This window comes from Aythya marila (assembly GCF_965140915.1).
Source record: "Aythya marila genome assembly, chromosome: 5".
Taxonomy (NCBI): domain Eukaryota; kingdom Metazoa; phylum Chordata; class Aves; order Anseriformes; family Anatidae; genus Aythya; species Aythya marila.
This window is the reverse complement of record NC_139046.1, coordinates 60,151,636-60,174,224: the sequence shown is the minus strand read 5'-3', so window position 1 is coordinate 60,174,224 and position 22,589 is coordinate 60,151,636. Positions and strand designations below refer to the sequence as shown.

Sequence of the window (22,589 nt, the reverse complement as noted above, 5' to 3'; positions counted from 1 at the left end):
AGATTTTAATAATTAACTTTTGGCCATGACTTATGTTGATGACCTTGCATTTGAAGTCAAGCAAGTTTATATATTGCCTCTAGAGCCATTTAAATGCCCAGACAGATGAATCTTGAAACGTGTAAATCAACTCCTGATCGAGTCTACCTCCTCACCTTAACAACAAACGCACAGATTGCAGAAGTAATCATGCTGTCATTGGGTGGACTGCTCTATAAATTATTACGAGCCATTTCTATGATATTTACTTCTGCTGCTGGCTGACTCCGTTATGCTTCAAGAGCAGACAAGCACCAACAACTTTACGCTGAAAGTCCCAAACGGCGGTGAGACTTTGGGGTGAGCACCTCTGCTTCTAAGGGAGACCCTGCTGGGAGGGCAGCAGACAGAAAAGCTTGAGTGGTGAAGAGCTTCTGGTCTGCAGTGAGAGGGAGTTCTCCAAAAGGATCAAGTGCTTGCATCTAGCCAGGCAACCGCTCAGGTATGGGTTGCTTTCCTTCACAACGTACTGCTGAAATACACAAATAGCATCAAAACAGCTTGAGCATTGCTGAGGGGTTTCTGTTTGTATTTTCATTTCAGCTTTGAGAATTGGTTGGGAAGAATATCTAAGATATTCCAAGAAAATCAGTGCCACAGAAGTGCTGTCAAGAATATTTTTCTAAGAAAAACACAGTGTAATACTGACATAATTCAGAAGATTTTTAATCAATACTAATAGTGCCCACTACTACAAGCTAGATGCACACCACAAACATCTTTTCAGGATTTTAGTTTAAAATAGCTAGGTGCCTCTTCAGAGTAGCAGTAGAATCCTTGCTCCACTGAAATCAGTGTCCAGTAGATTTAATAAGGTCAAAACCATCACCCTCTCCTATAGAATCATAGGATAGTTTATCTAACATCTTAACCCATTAACTTTTAGGTAAGAATCAGAGTAGATGTGATTGTCTCAAATCTCATATCCTCCTTAGAACATCACAAGCTTTTAGCTGCTAGTCAGAACAGAGTTCTGTAACTAGCTCCAGCAGCTCTGTCTGCGACTACAACCAACACAAAAGCCCAAAGACAGATAAGGGGATCACTTGCACGACATCAGATTTTATCACTTATTTATACTTTTCTTTGTATTTGAAAAAAAGTATGCTAGTTAAAGTTTTTAAGAGAAGAAAATCCTCAGAAAAGGGGGCATTCCTGAAAAGTCAAATCTGATTTTATTTCCTTACTTTCCCAGTTTAAGAAAAACTACACTCCTTGCCTTCAAAATTTCAGCTGAAAAAAAATAAATAAATCTCTGATCATACCAAAAAAAATAAATTAGAAAAGCAAAAGACCACCTTATTATATCACATCATCTTAACAATACAGGCCTGTAACTCACTTAGGACTGTTCCTTGCTTTCTTTCCCACTCAAGTATTTGAAGTTAGTCAGGTGATGTCTCCACAAACAAAATGTAGTACCTTCAAAAACATCTAAAAGACTTTGGAACCTTGTGACCTAAAGAAAAGAGTTTGGACAATGAGTGACAACGAGTGACAATGAAATGTCACCAATATCACAACGTGAGCAGCAGACCTAACTGCTTGTACAGTACTTTACGGAAACCACGTGAACATCTATGCCAAATTCTGACAGTCTGAAATGGAAACAGGAGTAGGTTCAGCAGTTAAATACATGTAACAATGATATATGCATACACATACACAAACATACATGCATATAAATGTGTATCTATGAGATGAATATTGATCTATAAAAATATATATAAATGTATTTCTCCCGGCCATCATCTCCAATGCTGGCGCAGCTGTTTCTTCAATGATGTAGATGACTGGCTCCTCTGGGTTTAATTTTTATCCCTCCTTCCTAGAAATGGTCTCAATGGTCCAATTAGATTCAGGAACTCTGAAAATGGATGCTCCCTTAGGAGGCAAGTATTCTTTTAATCAAATATTTTTGGGAAGTGTGGATTTGTTTTTTTGTTGTTTGCTTGTTTGTTTTGCACTGGGGTCATTGACGGGACAGGGAAGCAGCACCTTTTATCACTAGTCAATTCTATACCATACATGAAGCAGTATTTTCCTGATAGACTGCCATACAGAAGAAAACTATACAGACATGACACAATTGTATTACAGTAGCCAAGCTGTAGAGTAGTTATACACAAAATGCTGCTATAAACCAATCCTTCCGCAATAAAAGAAACACGTGGAGAGCAACTCAGGTTGCTCTTTACCAGGTTTTTAATGTTGAATGGAGATTTCAACTTAAGTCTTGCACACTTCTGATATATTGATGTTAATGCATAATGTGACTAAGCAATCGTCAGAGGACAGCACTGCAGATTAAGAGACCTTGCTTGGCTGCTGTGTGTGACCTCTGACAGACTGCAGAAAGACATTGCCCTCCTCCTCCTTCCATAGCATGGAAGCACTTTATCCATAACCTGCATCAGAAGAACAAAGCTTTACCCAAATACTGTTTTCTTACACAATCACAAGAGTTCAGAACAGGATTAAAGAGTTATAGCTGTTATCGATGAACTTCTCTCAAAGGTACAGCCTACTGAGTTCAATTCTGGACCCCACTCCAGGAAAGACAACAACAAACCGAAGCAAATTTAGCAGAGGAGCAGCAAGATGTTCAGGAGCACCTGACCTGCAAGGAGAGGCCGAGGGAGCCAGGCTTGTTCGGCCTGGAGAAAGATAGCTTCGAGGGGACCCACCAGCGGCCTTCTGCAAGGAGCTGGTGAGAAGGCTCTTCACAGCAGGGCCTGACAGGAGAGCAGGAGAAAACAGGCATACATTGAACCGAAAGAAGTTCAGGCTACACTTTTTTTTACCTGAAGGATACAAGGATGGATGGAGCAGATGGCAGGGCACTGACATGGTTGCCCACGTGGGCTGCGCAGTCTCTGCCCTTGGAATTTCTCAACCCCAGAACTCAGAAAGAGCTGAGCAAGCTGGCCTGACCTCACAGCTGACACCTATTTGAGTCCGTTTAATTTCCTCTAATACAAATTCCATGAAAGATGAGAATTTATTCAGGCTGGGTTCCTGCAGCTGCATGCTTTTTATCTAGTAGGGCACACGTCCCTGCCGAAGGTTTTTCTGTAGTTAAGGACATACAAAATGCTCATGGCTTTGTCTCACTCCCTTCTCCATCCCCACCCCTGTTCGCTGCCACTTCACAGTCCTCTCGAGGCACGAAAGGCAATCCTACAAATTCCAGCTCCTTCAGACATCAAGCGGAAGAATAAACAAGGATATGAGCATCACATTCCCTGGAGTACAGTTTAATAGGAACAAACCACAATTCTCACAGCACACACCTATTCTTGTGGGTTGGCTGGTGGTGTTCACCAGCACATGCACTTCAGAAAGTGCCTTCATTAGCAACAAGCTGTTCCAGCGTGTCTGGCGGTTAATTCGGAAACGCTTCAGACTCTATACATATACTGTAAGGACAGGCTTAAGCCACAAAGTGAAAAATGACAGCAAAGTTGCTTCCTTGGGTTTAACTCTTGACTGCTTTAAAGGAGTTCCTCACTCATCTCACAGGTGGATTAAACATGCTGCATCTCCTCCAGATGTAAATGCATTTGGAGAGGTGAAGTATTTTTCCCCTATCAAATCTTAAGTATAAAGAGGACTGCAGTACTCCTGCAAGGCCCTTAACATCAAGCTTTTGCTTGGGAGAAGACTGGTAATAAAAGAACAAAAGAACTTCCTCAGGTACCAAGGGCAAACTGATGAATTCTGTCAGGCCCACTCTCCACAGGCCTGGCACACACAGAAATGAAAAACTCTGACATACGAAAGACATGACTTTAGTATCAATTCACAGACCACTGGCATAAGTCATACGTGATCCTGTTTTAACCCAGAGACGAATGTCTCTGGATTTATACCGACCAAAGGCTCATGAGCTGGGGCAGTGAGGGCCGAAGCCTGGCCTGCAGCAGACCCGTGCGGGCAGGGGTCCCGCTGGCCAGAAGAGAAAAGCACTTCAGAGCTGCCACTGCTGGGCAATGCGGCTTCAAGCATGACAAAAAGGGGTGCCTTGTCAAAGAGTAATACCGTTTTAGAAAAAAAACACTCCACACACACAAATTCCAGTCAGTCGGTACAGTATGACAAGTTACTGTGTATTAATCATGGTCTTTCATGCCTCATAGAAAATGGTTCTGAAGCCAAGGCTATAAAGCTGATAAAACTGTACTAAAATGTTATTTACCCAAACGTTTCCATCATACCGTTACTCAAATATATCCCCCACTGCGTAGTGAGAGACACATTATGTTTCATAGCCTAAAACTAATCCCAGATTAATATTTTAGGAATTAAAATCGTAAAACAGACGTGGAAGATTTTCTTTCTTAGATTATACAGAGTTTATAAAATTACCCAGAAATTTATTTTTAATTCAACAAAAGCTCTTTGGCATTAAAAAAAGATTTATAGGTCTATCAGTTCACAGGAATTCAGTAAAATGAAGTCAAAAAAAGTAACCTAGACCAAAACTCATCCTTACGGAGATGTTGAAACGCTCAATGGCTCCCAGTCAGACAAGCAGAGAAATTCTGAGACACTTCCAAGTAATCACAGAAATATTGCCATGGAATTAAATTCTTTATGGCATTTACACAACGGAAAATATGGTAAGATATACACACTAATGCTAGATAAAGCTTTATACAACCAACAAACCAATAAAGTAGCATTAGGAAAAGGAATTACAACAACATACTAAACAGTTCTGAACTCTGTACAACTTTTCTGTTTTTAATACTCACCACTTTATTTGATGCAGAAACCCAAGCAAATTGTTTTGAAAATGAACTATTTTGGTGTATGCAATGCCAGAATTTCCTTTACTAAACATAAACCAACAAGATAAATCCAAAGAAAGAGAATGACTTATTTTTGGTTAAGCAGTGTTTCCTCCTCAACTGCTATGTAATCGAAGCACGTTGAGTCACAATATGACCTATAACAAATTAATAATGATTTATATTATTGGCATAATGTAACGGTGCTGAAGTTAGGATATTTTATGTCTATGTATGTGAATCAAATGTAAATCAAATATGAAAGCTCTTGTATAATGACATTGTGTTTAATTTCTTGAATCAACACTCACATTGCACTATCAGACGGTGAAAATTTGAGAATAAAACATTACAATAAAATACAAAAAGGACAGCTGTGAGAAGAGTGGCACTGAAAACAAGGCAGCAGTGGAAGACACATTTGGATTTTCTTAACGCCTCTAAGCAGACACACCAATGGTGCCCAAACAGCCAGCTCTGAGTAAGTCCCTAGAAGACAAAGGTGATGCCAACAAGAAGAGCTAGTGGCTAAGAAAAATAGCACAAGCAATGTAGAAAGAAACATTTGTGCTCTTTCAGTCTCAAAGATTTGTCTGGCAAAGACATTTTAAAAACTACTTTGTTGGTTTTGTATGCAGTGGTAAGGAGCTTACATTTACATCAACCAATGTCAACATGCTTTGTTGGTAGCAATGTCATTTAGGGACAGCATGCATCTTTACAATCAGCTCTGAATTAGACTCTGTGTGAAACCACATTATCCCATTGGGAAAGATGAAAAATCCTTCCTTAAATACACGAACAGTGCTATTATTTTTCAAATTAACAGGAAGGATGAAGCAACTACAACCTTTCACAATAAGCCTGGAAATCAACAGCCAAATGTAACAGCCAAAAGAAAAACTGGCGGAGGAGACACAAAATCAAGCTCCTTGACTTTGGTTCGGGGAGCAAGGCCGCAGCAAAACCCAACAGCTCTTAGCACGTCACTAAATATAGCAGAGCTATCAGCTACATTCCTCCTGCACCACTTGAGCAGTCTCTTGTCTGGTTCTTGTCCTAAAGCTCTACCATGCTGAACCCACAGCCCAGCCCTCCCTCGCCACCAAGACAAAGCTGGTGTGGTAACGCCTCGGGGAGTACGACTCCTGCAGCTGCATCCCCAGGACCTTCACTGCCCCTAGGGCTCCACAGGAGAGCTTGCACGGCTGAACATCAAAGAAACATGCCCTGACATAAGACTGTGGCCAAAAGACCTAGAGCATTGCCATCGGTGAGGCTGGAACAGCTTCTCACCCTCACACGGCAAGGACAAGCTCCCCGCCACTTCCCCAAACCAGCCCGCAGCTGAGGCGAGGGAAGCTGGCAGCGAGCAAGCTCTCACGCTGCTGACGAGGCCTGGGGTGAGGACAGGGAGAGCTGGGCAGGATTAGGGATCGAAAGAAATTCCAAAAAACTTTTTCAGATCCTGCGTTAACTCCGCTCGATGCCAAGTAAGCCTCTGTCAAGCATGTGACTGAAACTTGGCAGCTAGGAAGGTGAAGTAACTCGACGTGAAATGTTTGTTCTTTGAGTAATTATTTAACGACACTTACAATGACTGAACGACTTAGAAAACAGTACATCTTCCACTTAGGGAAAACTTTGTTACCTCTCAAAAATACAGTTATTAAATAACCCTTCCCTATTTGGGGAATTAAAAAGGCTTTATCCCTGTTAAAATGCATTAAGATTGAAGTGCTCCAAAGCACCTGACTGAGCCGTGCCAGAACTGAGCGCTCCACACACCAGGTAAGTCCAGGCCAGCACTGCAGCAAAAATGGGTTTATTCATATCTAAACTCTAAAAAAAAAAAAAAAAAAAAAAAAAAAAAAAAAAAAAAAAAGAAGGCAACACAATGAACATTATATATACATTATATGCATACACATTTGATCAAGAGGACTGCAAGCAGCACGGTACCTTTTCAAGCTTTCAGTGTTTCAGTTGCATCTTAATTTACTAACTACAGCAAACACACATTATAAAAATTGCTGAGGTATATAATTTAGCACTTCAATTATTTTCAAAAGAAGATTCACTGTATACATTACATAATGAAAACTGTGTACAACTAAAGCATCTCCAGACACTAACATTGCAACAGTTTTCTCAGTTACTCTTTAGGATCTTCCCGTCTTCTTTAAAACTATAGTGGACACTACTGCAATGGAAACCAAAGTTATTTCCACCTTCTGGGAGGGTGTGCCACACTGTAATAAATTTTGTTTAGCTTTAACTCCATAAGACATACTTAAGTTTCTCTGCTTTTTACTTTAGACATTTTAGTAACACTAATAAAACAAAATTTTAAAAAAATCAATCTGCAAGAAGCACGGAAAAGAGAAGAACTTCAGAGTGGCAGTTTCTGAGTCATCACTGACTCACAGAGTGGGTCTGCTTAATGGCTAAATTCACTTTGCATTAGAAAGTTGAAACAATTGGAATTCATTGAGTGCTGGCACTTCAGTTATTTTGGACACTGGAGCAGGACTTCGGAGTCTGTCCTTTACACAGAAGTGTGTTTCTGCCACAAGAAAAAGAGAAAGAAGTATCTATGTCTGTAAAATCTTTAGTGCAGTAAGTTTTTCTGGATCCGTAACAGAAAAAAGAAGTTAATGGTCTGGGCACTACCACATCAGGATTCAGAAGATCGGGATTCAGATCTTAGCTCTGAAGCAGATTTCTTGTATGACCCTGAGTAATCCTATTTCTGTAAAATCACTGTTTTATTAACATTTAAGACCATGAAAAGACAGACAAGTGCCTACCAGTTTAGAGTCTTAACCTCGTTTGCAGCTTTCTGGGCACAGGACATAAATGCAAAAATCATTCATTGTTTTCAACAGCAGAAAGGACTACCTCGGCCTTCCCAAATAATTCCAGCAAACCTCAGAGGTCAGTCAGACTGGAAATGCTGCATCGAGCTGAACACGCCACATTGCTGTCTTCCAAGTTAAACTGTTCACCGATCAACAGCAAATCTCTTCCAGTGCATGGAAGTTTCTTCCTTACAATATTTGTAGCCATCACAAAACCTTCCTCAGTATGAAGGCAGGATTTCAGCTATCTATTGATATCCTTTTTATTTTCAGTACTAGGTGTATGGATGCACGAAGAAGATTATTGCTTTTTTTTTCCCACTAGCGTACTTTATCAGAGCTATGAGGTAAAACACTGTGCAATAGAATACAACTCTGTACAAATACAATAAAGCCTAATGCATTGTAATAACCAAAAAGCAAATTTAAAAGTTACTTGTCATGATTAAATTGCCAGAGGTTCTACAAAACTCAAGCAACAACGCCATCTGAAACTTGCACCTTTGTATGCAAGTTTCCAAAATTAAATCCACAAAGATTACCTTGCCAGTACTACTTCAGCAAAGTCTTTCTGCTCCATTAATTACTTCCCAGTCACTGTTAACTTAATTCATGCACGTATGACTTAAAAGTAACTGCACCAAAACATCACGTTGAGCCTAAGATGCCTCTGAATGTTTGCTTTCGTGGTATCGCATACTGTCTTCTTGGTGCTGTCAACTTCTTTAAAACAATCTAAGAATCTAAATTAGCCATGTTAATACAGTAAATTAAATTCCAAAAGCAATGAGTGGCAATATTCATTCATCTCAAAGTACAGCACTGTAAAGACACCTGCATTCTAATGCAAACTAATGTCAAGTCAGAATAAAAGGCCAGAAAATGCCCTGCTTCTGAATAACGAGACTCTCTCTAGGAAAAATAAGATAATGAATTCTTCTCATCCTGTGTGATGCAGACAACATCTCTGTTTTATGCCCGGCATTCTGGGACTTGCATGTTATGCATATTATACATCGTTACTTTAAGTTTTAATACCTCTGAACTGAACTGTTTTCAGACAGCTCTCAAATTCTGCAAATACCATCTGCATATTTTGCATTCCTTTGACACCAACAGGTTGCAGAGTAAGCTGCTGTGTTCTCAGGACAGTAAGAAAAAGCAACTCAAACTTTCTGACACCTTGGAATTTCTGGTCCTACATACCTTCCTGTCTGCACTCTCACGTATTTATATTGACATGAATGCTAATTTTATCTGCCTGAGAACAAGAAAATAGACATGAAAGCTATTCTGTTGATGCTTTAGAAAATGACAGTTGAGAATTACTGTGAGAAAAAATAAAAAGAGAAAACCCCTACCACCAAAGTTGCGTAGTACTGTTTGGAAGGAGTCAATCACATTTTAGGGACAGACTACAGCAGCTCTCAATATTTTTCTTTCAAATAATATGGTTCAAAGAAAATTAGCGATATAATTGATTGAAGTTTGAATAGTAATGTTCTTGATTAGTCAGCATGCCCTGCAGTGAAGGACAAGAAAATTTAGAAAGGGGGGGGGGAAATAAGCCTCACAATCTCACCTTCTGAGCTGCAACTGAAAGGGATCCGCCTTCATCCATCCAGACTCCAACGCACACTCCTACTTCCATCAGGAAGCCACAGATAGCTTACTCTTTAGCAGACATTGCAAAGAGCTGTGTTACTGAACCTGAATTCCCATGACTTAGATAGAAATATTGTACTATTAGCTGTTAGCAGTGATAGCCTTCGAGTACTCCCCATCAGCTGAGGGAACCCTGAGTCCCCCCATGGGCAGAAGACCCCAAGCACCAAGCGAGCTGCGGCGACACACTGCTGCGGACTGTGAGACCAGCTCCTGCATCGTACAGGGAACACTCATGGGGGGGGGGGGAACCAAAAATAGCCTCGACAGCAGGACCAGGAATCACGTTATGTTTGTTCACAGCCTTCCCAGGAAGTTTATCTGAAGGAAGGAGAGAAGAAAGAAGAGGCACAGCATTTTAACCAAGTGACGGTACCCAACCCGCAGGATCATGCACCTAAGGATCGTAATTCCGTCTTAAGGTTATTTCTTGCTACAGTTCAGAGCAGATTCTTAAGCAGAGAGGAAAATTCACATAGATGACACGCAACACCAACTATTTTTGGAAGCACAGAGCCTTCATCTAATGCCAAGTGGCACGTATCAAAGCTCTGTGCCTGAAGCCAGTCTTCCAACTGCTTACCAACAGCAGAGGGAAAAACTTCAGGAAAGCCTTTCATGAAATCAATAATAAGCCAACCAGTAAGGACATACAAGGGAATGACCAACTTTTTACAGGACTGTTTTTCCATTAAGTTGCACTGACAGTTTATACAACTCAACCCCACTACATGCCTGTAGAATTGACATGTCCGTGTATTTGGTGGAAATACCTAAAAAGGGCACTGGAAACACCTGAAACATACATTATTTCTAACGTCATCTTACATACTTCTTTAGAAGTACTTGCAGATCACTAACTACCTCAATCCATAAGATAATTACAGCATTACACTGCTCTAGCACCACAAGCAGCTTATTGATAAGGTGGAGGCCACACGTTTCACTTCTACCCATCACATTCAGTTTGCGTTCAGTAAAAATAATGGGGCAGAGCAGAGGGGACTGGCAAGAAATTGCACATCGTCCTTCAACAGGCAAGTGACAACACAATACACACAGCACAAGCCACGGGCCTTTTCCTAAGGCAAACCACAGGCAGCCAAATTCCAGCAACTAAAAGAAGTTATGTAAGCACTACGGGGATTTTCCTTGTGTCCTAAGCCTCCACCCGTGAGATGTTATCTTCTGTTCCCAGCTGTTCCCTGGGGCTGGAGTACAGGTTATTCCGGCTCACCAAAGAAATATCCTGTCCTCTTCTTCACACAATAACTAGCATTATAACTGCATTATAATCGTATTACAACCACGTCTGTTATATGCATGTACAATTACACAACGTCAATAATCACGATCCGTATACAGCCCTAAATCCAAGAATCACAAATTAACTGGGCTATGAGATTCCGAATGGAGAACACTTTCTAAAACGAAGATGTTCAGAGCTCTGAATGTGGGGCATTAACAGCAGTTTTTCCTACAAATTAAATCTCAGCGGTATCAATTAGCAGATTTCTCGGGAAATAATTAAAATGGGATTCTCAATTCAGCCTTTACAGTGCTGTTTCTATTGCAACCTCTGTAACGCAACAGACGTTTAGAAAACTTTTCCTGTTTCATTTTCTGAGAGCCTGCATTTGCAGTATTATTTTGTAAATGAGAAGCTTCAGCCACTGGTATCTCCGAATATCTAACAATGCTGTGCACGTATTGCTCCAGGCTCTCCCGCCCCCATTCTCTGTACACTCTTCACCTCCAAGCAGGATTTTCCCTTTGCACTACTTTTAGTTCAGCTAGTCTGTCATACCACTGTGATCACGACAGAAATCCTGAATTAGGCTCAGACAGACTGCACAGATGTATTTTATCTCCCAAAAAAAACAGCTGAAGTTCAAGACGCATCCATATCAAGCTTTCTAAAGAATATTTTACACCACCTTTCCCCAGTCTTCACTCACAGGAAGCTATCAGGCGTCTGTAACCAGCTGGCACCAAAACACACAAAGATAAAGAGAATGCAGGCCCTTGAGTGACAGAATAACATTGCTCTTGCACAGTTTCCCTTCCCTTGTCTGTTTCCTTCACTTTTGTCAGAAATACCTTTTTTTTTTTTTTTTTTTCTTGTTGCTGGAAGTTCATAATGACCACAGAGGGAAAACCGTATTAAAGCATCTCAGGACTTCCATTGTAGAATTTCTCAACTACAGCAAACTTCAACAGCCAGTCCTTCTAAAAAGCATGAATAAAGGGTATTACAACTGAACCCACCTAAGACACTTACACGTCCTCAAACACATGAATTAGAGTAGGTAACACCTCCAGATCACAAGTTAGGAATTACTACAATGCAAGTAGCAAGCTACGGACTATGGTAGAACTTAGAAGATGCCAACTTTTCTTGGCTTGTGTATGCTTTTGTCCACTGAGTATTTTGTATTTATTTTAACTGGCAAAAAGCACGTTTTCCTACAGAGGACTGATGAAGGAGGTGGGGTAATAGCACTATCCGATGGGAAATATGGGTGTTTTATGTGAAAAGCAAAGACTGCATCACCTCCTGATGGGATCAAAAAACAGGTGTGCTTCATCCTGCATATATTCCCCATGTTAAAAGGAGCCTTGTTTTGAAATCTTCCCTTCCATTTGTTTCTTTAAGTGACAAACAACTTCTGCACACATTTTTTTTCTCTTTCTCCAAGACAAGAAGACTAACATCACTCATTATTTTTTCTGAACCAGTACACCATACATTATTTCAATTAAAATGTCTAGAAATGACTCCGCACACTAGAACAACTCAACACTAATTTTACCACATCCTACGTCTATAGTTTGAGCGCAGTTTTTGCTAGTAAGCCAATGAAACACATGTACAAAACAGTTTTAAAAACAAACACCACCACCATGTTTAAAAGATTAACCAGAAACCATATTACCTTCGTCAGTAAGGACAAAATTATGCATTGACAGAAGCCACAAGTTCCAAGGAACAGCAAGGCTTCTACCACACAGCACAATGATATCCTTCGCATAGCTGCGACCTGCTAAAAGTGCCATTTGAGAGCCTAAATTACAGCGCTGATACTATTTAAAGTACTTAAGAGACAAACAGAACAGTAAAAATGGAACGTGAAAAAAGGAAATTGCATGTACCTTCTACAATCTAAAAACTGATTAAAAGCTTAATTTACAAACACCGAAGAGGACAACTCGCATTTCCCAGTGGTTGCAGCACTAGGATCAAGGGACAAAGCAGCACCTCTCCTTTCGTCTGTATGTGAAGGATTTTTGTAAAAAGACGTCTTAAAAAATCAATACTTAAATATTCTCCCAGGCTGATCAAAACAGAGAGATAACCTTAGAAAATGAAAGTCTCCTTCTAAAACACATGGGAAACAGTGACTTTTATAGATTGCAATAAAGGGAAAAAATACTTCAGCGCTCTTAATGTATTGGGCCTCATTTTTAAACACCGCTTTTCATGTGAGAATTTACTCTAAATCACTGAGCTCATGAAGGTCCATACTAGACACAAACAGACGAGTACTTCGAACACCCTTCCTTCACTTATTCCTTGGCAACCAGAAGAGAAATCTGCCAGGGCTTACCAAGGGCAGAATGACAGCTCAGATCCAAGATGCTTCACAATCACTAAGAGAAGCCTGACCAAATTTGACTGAATTCGTAGTTGTGAAGAAAATTCCACAGCATACTCTCGAAGACCTCTCCTCGACACACACGGCAGTCCTGTAGCTCTCATGTTGTTCCAGCTAACAGTCTGCTTAAAGTACGGCTAACCAGGTTTCCTGAACTAACGTGGTCAAAAAAGAAAATTAAAATTACTCCCTTTTCCTGCTGCTTTTTGCTAACAATAAACAATATTTACATAAATATTTAATAATTAATACGTATTTACGTGTAATACTGATTTAATAAATATTTACTTGTACTGTTATATAAATATAGACATACACACAGTTTTAAAGAGTGAGCACATGGGCATGCATGTGTATGCACATACTTGAGGTTTTCATTGTGAGACCAGACACAGGAGGAAGGCACATGAAGCCAAGCAGCACTACCAAGGCAGAAAGGAGGAGTTAAAATCCAACAGACCCGAAATTCGTCTTATTTAATACTTAATAAGCTCCTGAGATATCAGAAAGTCCCGTGAGTTAATTTGTGCTTGCCAGCGTTTAGAAGACCCCAAAGTCAGGCAGCCAGGCACCACAACCATCACGTGCAGTTCTTATTTCAAGGGATCCTGAACTAACCTGATGTCACTACACTCTGTGCATTTGAAATGAAAGCTATATTTAAAATATTTTTTCCTGAAACAACTCCCAGAACTTAAGAAAATAATCCCAATTTGAAGTTGGAAATACAGGGTGCATGTAACCAGGTTCCTGCTCCATATGTGAGACCAAGGCACTTGTTAGCACAGCACTACCTAAGGCAAAGCACAGTTCACAAGCACCCTTACAACTTGCACATTTTACTTCCTTGCCATTCTTAAACTCATGGAATTAATGGAGGTAAAAAGTCACATAGAGACTGCAAAATCAGGAATACAGCTCTTCTCACTAAATGGGTAACGTCCACTATTCAGAAATGGGATTTGCAGAAACTCTTCAGGCTTCTAAAAGCAAGTACAACCCTAAGGCAACTTTTCCAGCAAAATCCTACAAAAATGAATTTATAAAACACTTGTACATGCAGTGAAGTTTTTATAATCCAACACTACTCTATGACAAATGGTCCATTAAAACTTGCCACCTGGAACACACAACAAGTCACTAAAATGCAGTAACATTATATCCACAGACTGTACGTGCAGGCATAGGACGTGCATCGTCTAGGATAAAATGCTTCCATAGCCATGCTGTGAAAGGAAAGAGTGTTAGAGAGGGAAAAAAAAAAATAATAAAAAATCAATATAAAGGACTTGTGGGACACTGAAAACTCTAACAGTACCAGGTGGCACTTCCAGGAATTTGGTCCTTCTGATGAAAGCAGACCGAGAAACAGCCACTAGCAATGATAGTTCACATGGTTATTTAAAAGAAGCTTCTGAATTAAAGTCATCTAGACAGTACTTCCTCATACAAAAACATCAGGTTCAGGAAAGATGCTCTGAAAGCCCAGTACTGATACTCCATTTCGTCCTGCAATCCCCTCTGAAAGATCACAAACGTCAATGCTAGAGCTCTCAGCAGCAATTGCTCAGCTCGGAGCTGTCGCTCAGCTGTCCCTGTGACGACAGCAAGCCCCTCTGCTCCCCTGGAGAAAATAAGGGGAATTTTAATTACTGCCATTCATTCTGCTGACACCTCGAGTGCGACAAAACTCCCCTCTAAAGAAGTACAGACACTAACTTAAGATTTCAAGAACGAGTTTTCCCTCACGCATCTTTACATTTTTCCCTACATTTCTATTTAACACCTGCTATTTACCAGCTACATTTGCGAGCACGGGTTATAAGATGGCCATTGCAACTCTCTCCACGGAAGTGCAGGGCGAGTTTTGCAAGTCACCTCAGTGGGGAATCTCAGATATTTGTCAGGGACTGGCTTAGCCAAGCATCATCCCAGAGTTAACTGCAAAAACCCGTAGGCAAAGCTGCAGACGTGGTTTCTCATCTCTTTTCCAGCTGCTCCCAACAGCATACAAGATTGTAGTCTTGGAGGAAAATAAAGACAATGTTCTTTGAAGTGACCGGGTTTTGGTTTTGTTTAAAAACTATTCTGCATGCTGTTTTGAGAAAAATAATCGTGTTTCTGATCCTGCAGATTCTGAAACATTGCAAGGCCATTCATTAGTCACAGGATGCAGAAACGAGCCTGGGGATCAGAAAATATTTTCAGTTCCCTGATAAAAATGCATGAGACGATAAAAAGAGGAACACTTGGCGGTAATTCTTCCTGATGCCACTACAACACACAGACCACAGGAGTTGTTTAGTGTAACCACATAGCAATGTTTTTCTCCAACCAGCTGGCAAATGGATACAGCTTGATAATCTCATAGTTTGCCCTTAGTTACAGCACATTTGGAACATCAGGTTGGGTATCTGAGCAAAAGAGATCATTCCTCTTTTGATACCCATCCATCATGAAACGTCGTATCAGGAAATGTGAAAAAAGAAACTCACGCAATAGAAGAATACATCCACTAAAATCCAAAATGGCAGAAAAATTGTATTTGGATAGATTTCAGAGTAATCACTTTGCCCAGAAAGCTTATCGTAGACAAATAAGGGATATGAATCAATTGGAAATGCAGTTAGATTTCCCAGCCACAACGACAAAAACTTCTTCCTTTTAATATTAAGGATGCTGGCTTATGGCACAAGGAAAAAAATGGACCACTAGGCATGGAAGTTTAGGTTATGCAAATAAATTCATACAGAATATACGTATCAATAATACAATAGGAGTCTTCACAGAATACGTGAATAGATGACATTTTAAATCCCATGCTTGAACAAATAAAATAAAAAAGTTCACAGAAGAATAAGGCACAACAAATGAGAATGATCTCGTATGTCCCAGGACATGAAGCCTAAATGAAAACTTGGAGTGTAGATTACCAACATCATGATGAACTGTAACACACACGCACACAAAAAAAAACAACACACCAACAGAACAAATGTGTAGAGGAATAAATAAAAGTTCCTTATTCTGATATTACAGGATGTCCTGAGTAGGAAATCTACATTCAACCTAGAAGAGTCATCCAGGGAAAAAGTTCCAAAACCAACATCCAAGGAGAACGCTTGGGAAGCTTTAATACTGAGAGGTTTCCAGTTCAACGTGGAGAACAAAACCACATTTTCAACACAGTGAGAAAGGAAGATCTTCATATCAATGAGAAGACAGTATTGCGTGGAGAATGACAAATTAACCAGTGGTCTTAAAAAAGTAAGAAGGGTGAAAGGAAACTTAAAATTTTGGAAGGTAGCATTAAACTCAGTGTTGGAAGAATTACACTCCAAATTAAATACAGTTTCATTAATACTATAAATACTTAATGAGTCCGGCCAAACTTACTGAAAACGCCACACTGAAGCAAAGTACTTCAGAAGTATTTCAAAAGCCTCAAATATGTCTAGAGCTAGCATCTCAACAACTTCTGTGCAGGAAGTGATCTAAACCACTAAAAGAAGAGGCTCAGGTGGAAAAAACCACAGTGCATGCCGAATGGTCTACTGCTGCTACATACAGTACTTAATAAATAATTTCCAGTCTCGGTATTTAATTTCTACAAATTGGATTTCTACTCACCTGAAATTCTTGATCATGTCTATTGTCATCCTGTATTCTCCAAGGATACTTAGTGAAGTAGAAAGGCCTCAATCCAGTAGGAAGGACAAAGAGTAGACTTGACTACTCTCAGAAAACACAAACCTATTTTCCTACTATAAATGTCCTTCTGTGTAGAGGTAGTGTTAAATGACTTATTATTATGAGGGCAAGAAGGGGTAGTGAGTCAAAGCCCTTTATTTCTGCATATTTTTCCAAGTCATGACCAAGCAATGCTGAGCACCGACTGCCTCTCTGAAACGCACATTTAACAAAGGCAAGTCGTGACACAACTTTATCCGTGCAATTTAGAGGCTTCTACAGGAAGAATGTTCTCAATCAGTACACACACACACAAACTCTGCCACGTATGCTGATTAAAAAGAAAATCATAAATATAAATCTATAGCACTAATAACCTGTATTTGCTTTGTTTAAACCATCATGCTATGGTGGTCAAAAGCTGTGAAGTCTTTATCACGAGCACTGATTTAAATCAAATTTCCTACAGAGACCAAATGACTCTGGGGGACTAATAGGATTATTGAAATCAGTATCTTGAATCCAGACTGGGCTGGTAAGGACAGTAAATCACTAGCATATAGCACCTGGATAGAGGGTTTTATCAAATATTAATGTAATCAATCCTTACCACAAAAGCCTCCAGTGATACAAGTTGCCAGTAGCACTTGAGAAATCCAAGCCTTTTAAAGTGTCAGAATTTGCAATTTATCTAACAGCTTATCACTCATAGCAGGCTCTATTAGGAAGAAATACATCGATGCACAAGTTACTTGTGTTTTGCGATACCAAATCTGCTAGATATAGGACATTTCACTTCAACAACGGGTAAGATTTTCTAGCATAACAGATAAACAAAGCTAGAATGAAAAATCCACATTGTGATACTGGCATTAGAGCTATCTGTAGCCATTAGAGTGGTACTAAAAGTAATGAGATTTATACACATATTTCATAGCTGTATTTTCCTGTTGATACTAAAATTTGTTCCTGTTTAAGGCTTAACCAGCAGCATTACAAGCCAGGTGAGAAACTGGTGCTCTTCGTTCCAGAGAGATTTACTATACCTTTAACTAACTAAAAATGAAGCATTCCCAAAAGCCACATCTGAAATAGGGGAATAACTCTTCCATCCTGCCAACTCTTCCATCCTGCCAACTCTTCATTATTAGCTTAAATCACTCTAAACATTTTGCTGGCTATCTTCAGCACCTGGACTCCCATTTTAACACATACTGGCTGCAGGACACGCAGATGGTGTAAGAAGAGGGATTTGGTCACTGTAACCTTCAGCTCTCCTGGGCTCCGGGAAACAGAGCTCATCTACTAACAATAGCAGACTGTATTTGTGCTCTGCCTCACTTTTACGTCAGATTCTTTAAATTTTAAAGTTTACCGATAAAAGTACAAAGTGATGGAAGCTAGTACCAACTTCCAATACACATTCGTAATATTAAACTAAAAAAATATGCCAGTAGGGGATTTCACTTCTAAAGCCCTTACATTTGGCAATCCATCTGATCGTATAAATGCTGCAGTTTGTACTATGGACAGAAGATGAAACTTCTGTGGTGTCAGAAAGCAAAATGCTAGTTTTACTACGGGAAAGGAGCAGTGTCTCAGAAACAACAGCTCCCAGACACCAGTGATATGAATATTAACCAGGCTACCTACCTCTGGCCCAAGGGTTACGGAAACGCTTTCAATCATTACCTGCTATTCCAGAAGAACTTCCAAATTCACTAACATCGGGATAGGTTATACAAGGCAAAGAGTATATCTGAGCAAATTACAAATACTCGATTTAAAAGGGTGCAAAATTGCAGCATGAGTTATCATTTCGGTTAAAGTAAGCTCCGAGTTAAAATTATAACCGGGTCTTTCAAAGTAGCAAACAGAGAAATGCCACGTTTTTAAGGTGTGTTCTGTACTTAGTGTATCTCAGATTTAAAGAAAGAAGTATTCACTTATTTGCATCACAAAATTACTTGCCTCAAACATTTATCCAGACATACTATTCGTTTCCCTCTTTTTCCTGTAGAAGTCCTTTTTGCCTATACGGTCGCAATAAACTGTAGTTTAAAAAAAAAAAAAAAAATCGTTTTCTTGTTACTAATCAAAGAAAACAAACAAAAAGAAATCCTCAAGGAGTTAACCTGAAGATCCTCTCTGTAGCAGAGCTCCTAGTGATGGACCAGATGACCACACAGACATTTACTGCCAGATTCAACTTCTACGTTTCCATATATCCACGCTGCAACTTAGAGATCCTGAAGGGCAGTGAAGAAGACTGCACAATCTTTGAAACATGCTTCACCTCTGCAAAGCACCAGTGCCCTGCAGGGACGTTACATGGGATATTTTCTGAAAATATTCATTCAAGGCCATGCCGCAGCTTTACAGGCATCTGATACAAGGACTGCACAGTCAGCCCAGTCTTAAAGGTGTCTCCTGTTTCACTTTCTGCCCTTTCTTTATAAAAGAAAACTTCCTCAGATCCTGCATAGGTGAGAACTGCCCATACAAGAACACAGCAAGATGTGCACAGGATGAAGCTGAGCCCTATCATGACGACTGTGAATTCAGAATAAATCGACAGCAGAAAGGAAGCAACAGATGCTATTTGGACACAAAGGATGATGTTTCAAGAACTACGGCCTTAGTACTAAGGGCATAGCTCGGACATCCAACTTTTAAGGATGGACACTGTCAGCTGCAGAATTCAGAGCATCAGATCTTAACAGCGTGGTCCCAGGTACTTTTTTTTTTTTATTATTTAAGGGAAGGCTGGGCAGTATATTAATAGCTTTACGCTGTCCAGAAAGGGAAAGCTTTCTTTGCAAACTAACTCAAACTCCTAATCTCGAATCACAAACCCCTGCACAACACACAGTGCCGCCAGCTGGGCTCCAGTCAAAGCTGCCAATGTTTCGTCAGGCTGTTATGAAGCACATCAACATGAATGGCTGGGATCCAAGGCATGTCCTAACACTTGCAGATCTCCACTTCCATATTAAACCGGGCTTAACACGCTCGGCGTGATGCAATGAGAAGCTGAATAAACTGTCAAGAGAAACAAACAACACGTGGGCATGCACAACTGGAAAAACAACCAGCAAGATGCAATAGTTTAAAAATAACACAGCAGAGAATGGATTCGTCTATTGGATCTACACTTCCTTGGCTTTAAAAAAATAAAAATAAAAAATAGCAGCACTTAACAGGACTAACTAGCAGGGCAAGAGCATTGCTTCAAACGCTTGGCAGCTCCTGGCCCATCCAGGACTGATGTAGAGAAGAAAAGCTGCCACTTACGGCACATCTGTGACACTTCTAGCTTCTGGAAATTCCCAGCCATAATACAAAAAACAGAGGTTATGGGGGTATGCTTGTGAACCTGGAGAAACCACACTCTACCTAGGTTTCAGGCGAATACAGAAGGATGCCAGACCATTAATGGATGCTAATATTGGTAAGCTACATGCTGCAATGATTTGAAAGAAACTTCCTACGTAAACTACCCAAACTTACTACCTGCAAACATCCAACAGCTTAGGCTTCAGGAAAATTTGGGTTTAAAACCTGGAAAATTATGACATTTAAGCAGCTGAGGGTTTGTGAACAGCTCGTGCTTAAAAAGAAGGGGCTTGTCTCTAGGAGCTTTTAGCAGCTGAAATACAGCAAACCATGACCCAGCGGGGTGAGAGTGGGCAGAAAAAACAGAGAGAGAAAGCACAATGGAGTGAAATTAAGGGCCACGGTGCACAGCAATAGAAAAGTTTACATTAGCAAATCTGCTGCAGATTTGTCTAATGTTTTCAGCACATGGAAATAAGGCAGACCTGAAAGACAGACGCAATAAATCCATAAAAGAAAAACATTCTGCCAGTGAAGGAAAACAAAAGACTCTCGGCAGGTATTAATAGATCAGGGCTGCTTTTCGTCAATTTGAACAATTCTGAATTGTGAGCCAAGATTTTAGGATTACAAGTTGACACAGGCCACATACTGAATATTCTGCATTTTACGAGATTTATTATCCACCTATGGTAACACAATGAAGGGAGAAAATAAATCCGCTTGCAAGCTTTCCACGTGATTTTCTTTGTGGTCGGGATCTGAACAACAATTTGACTGCATCTTTCCCTGCCCAAAAGCAACACCAAAATCGTTACCGCTCTTCAGACATCACCCAGCAGCTCACACCAGCCCACAGATAAAGCAGAGGGGCACCCAGCCAACACATCTGAAAATCATTCTCATTAAAAGCCAGTTGACCTGCAAAATAATATACATTTGTTTCTCTAATCCATGTACACCCACGGACTCTTTTCAATAGTGTGAGCAACTTGCCATGGAGAAAGCCTTGAGAAAAAATGTTTCTTGATCTCTGACATCACCTGGAGCCCATCTTCCCTTGCATCACGCCAACAGAAATCAGAGGCAGAACTAAAAGACTTTGCAATGACAGGCAAAGCTCTAACACTGTCTCTTATTTTCCCTCAGGCATCTTTTCAAGCAATGGAACAGAAAGGCTGTAAGAAAATGAAGGGGAACATTCGAGCTTTTACCTGTAAGGGGAGAGGAGGAGGGAAAGGAAATCAGTAAAAAACAAATCTGGCTGAGAAAGACAAAAGCTAATTAACTTTTCAGAAGAGTAATAAGTGAATAATTACTCTTACACTGCGAGAGATACAAGTACCACAAACCACGGTATATTGCAAGTCTAGAAGTCTTACCTACCCAACAGCAGACAAATGTAAAAATCATTTTTACTACAGCCCCATTTGAATAGACTTAAAGGGAGGGAGTAACCTGGCAAGAAAGCGGAGTAGGGACAGAGCTAATGACATGTCTTTAAAGCAAGGAAGACAAGCTTCAACTTGATGCTGTATAACAGGAGAGCCAAGAAACGGATTTTCTAAAATGGGTGATGCAGTTAAAGCAGCAGGTAAAATGGGGATTACTTGCATGGGAATAAGGAGAAGAGGGTAGGGAAGGAGTGCTGGAGAGCACGGAGAAGCTGCAGTCACCCAGCAGAGCGATCAGGCCTCTACCAGGAGGCTCTGTAAATCCTTTGGAAACAGGGACACGACTTCAGCAAAGAAAGGGGCAGCAATGTGCAGGCACGGTTGGAATTTGGGGAGTAAAAGGGAACAGGAGGGAGGATTTACCCCATCCAAAGATGGCGATAGACACAGGGAATACACAACTAACATCACGAATGTCACAGCGAGCAAAGCGTAACAGTAAAGCAGCCAAGAGTTTCCAAGGAAAGAGGACTAATGCAGAGAGATGGCTGGAGATGACGCGGGTCTTAATTTCTGACAGAAGTCTGTTTGTTCACTTGGGGCAAGTCATATCTGAGGCAGACGTGCTGGGGAAGCAGGAACAACCTTGGGCACGATGACGGACTGCCTGGCACCTCCCCACATCAGGTCACACTCTCAGCCACCACAAGCCTCCCCACCACCATGGCACGTCTTCAGCGGATTATTATTCCTTACCTAAAGTTATGAATAAATGAAACCACTGAGAGAGCTGAAAACCTGATGTAAATTTTAAAAACGTTAGCAGCATCGGTATTATCTGCATTGCAGTCCTCTCTTCAGGGTACAGAGGCATTTGCACATTTGCGTGTCGACAGCACTGACCGTCTGCTTCAAGTGTCTTTAATTTACGAATTTCTCCTCAGCACATGAGAAAGCAGTAGGCTATTTTTGACAAAAAATATCTAAAAAGGGAATGCGTAAGTATCCATTTATCGAGCGCTCGAATTTACACTTATTTTCTGCAGGAAAATGTCCTTCAAATGAAATTGCGGGACTCACAAAACTGGATTAACAATGTCGTATATCAGACACCTGTCAAAATAACAGCATAAAAAGTGAGACTAAATATAATCT

At 40.4% G+C, this 22,589-nt stretch overlaps 1 protein-coding gene across 9 annotated transcripts in view; it reads right to left on the bottom strand.

The window, feature by feature from the left end:
• Positions 1-22,589, bottom strand: part of PLEKHA7 (pleckstrin homology domain containing A7) — a 135,393-nt gene that overhangs the window by 63,593 nt on the left and 49,211 nt on the right. The window contains exon 1 of one of the 9 annotated variants that reach the window (XM_082762125.1): positions 9,276-9,533. The exons of the other annotated variants lie outside the window; for them this stretch is intronic. Coding sequence (XP_082618251.1) covers positions 9,276-9,310 — 35 coding nt within the window. The 5' untranslated portion in view covers positions 9,311-9,533. Of the gene's footprint in view, positions 1-9,275; positions 9,534-22,589 lie in introns of those variants that run through there. 9 annotated transcript variants of the gene reach the window in all.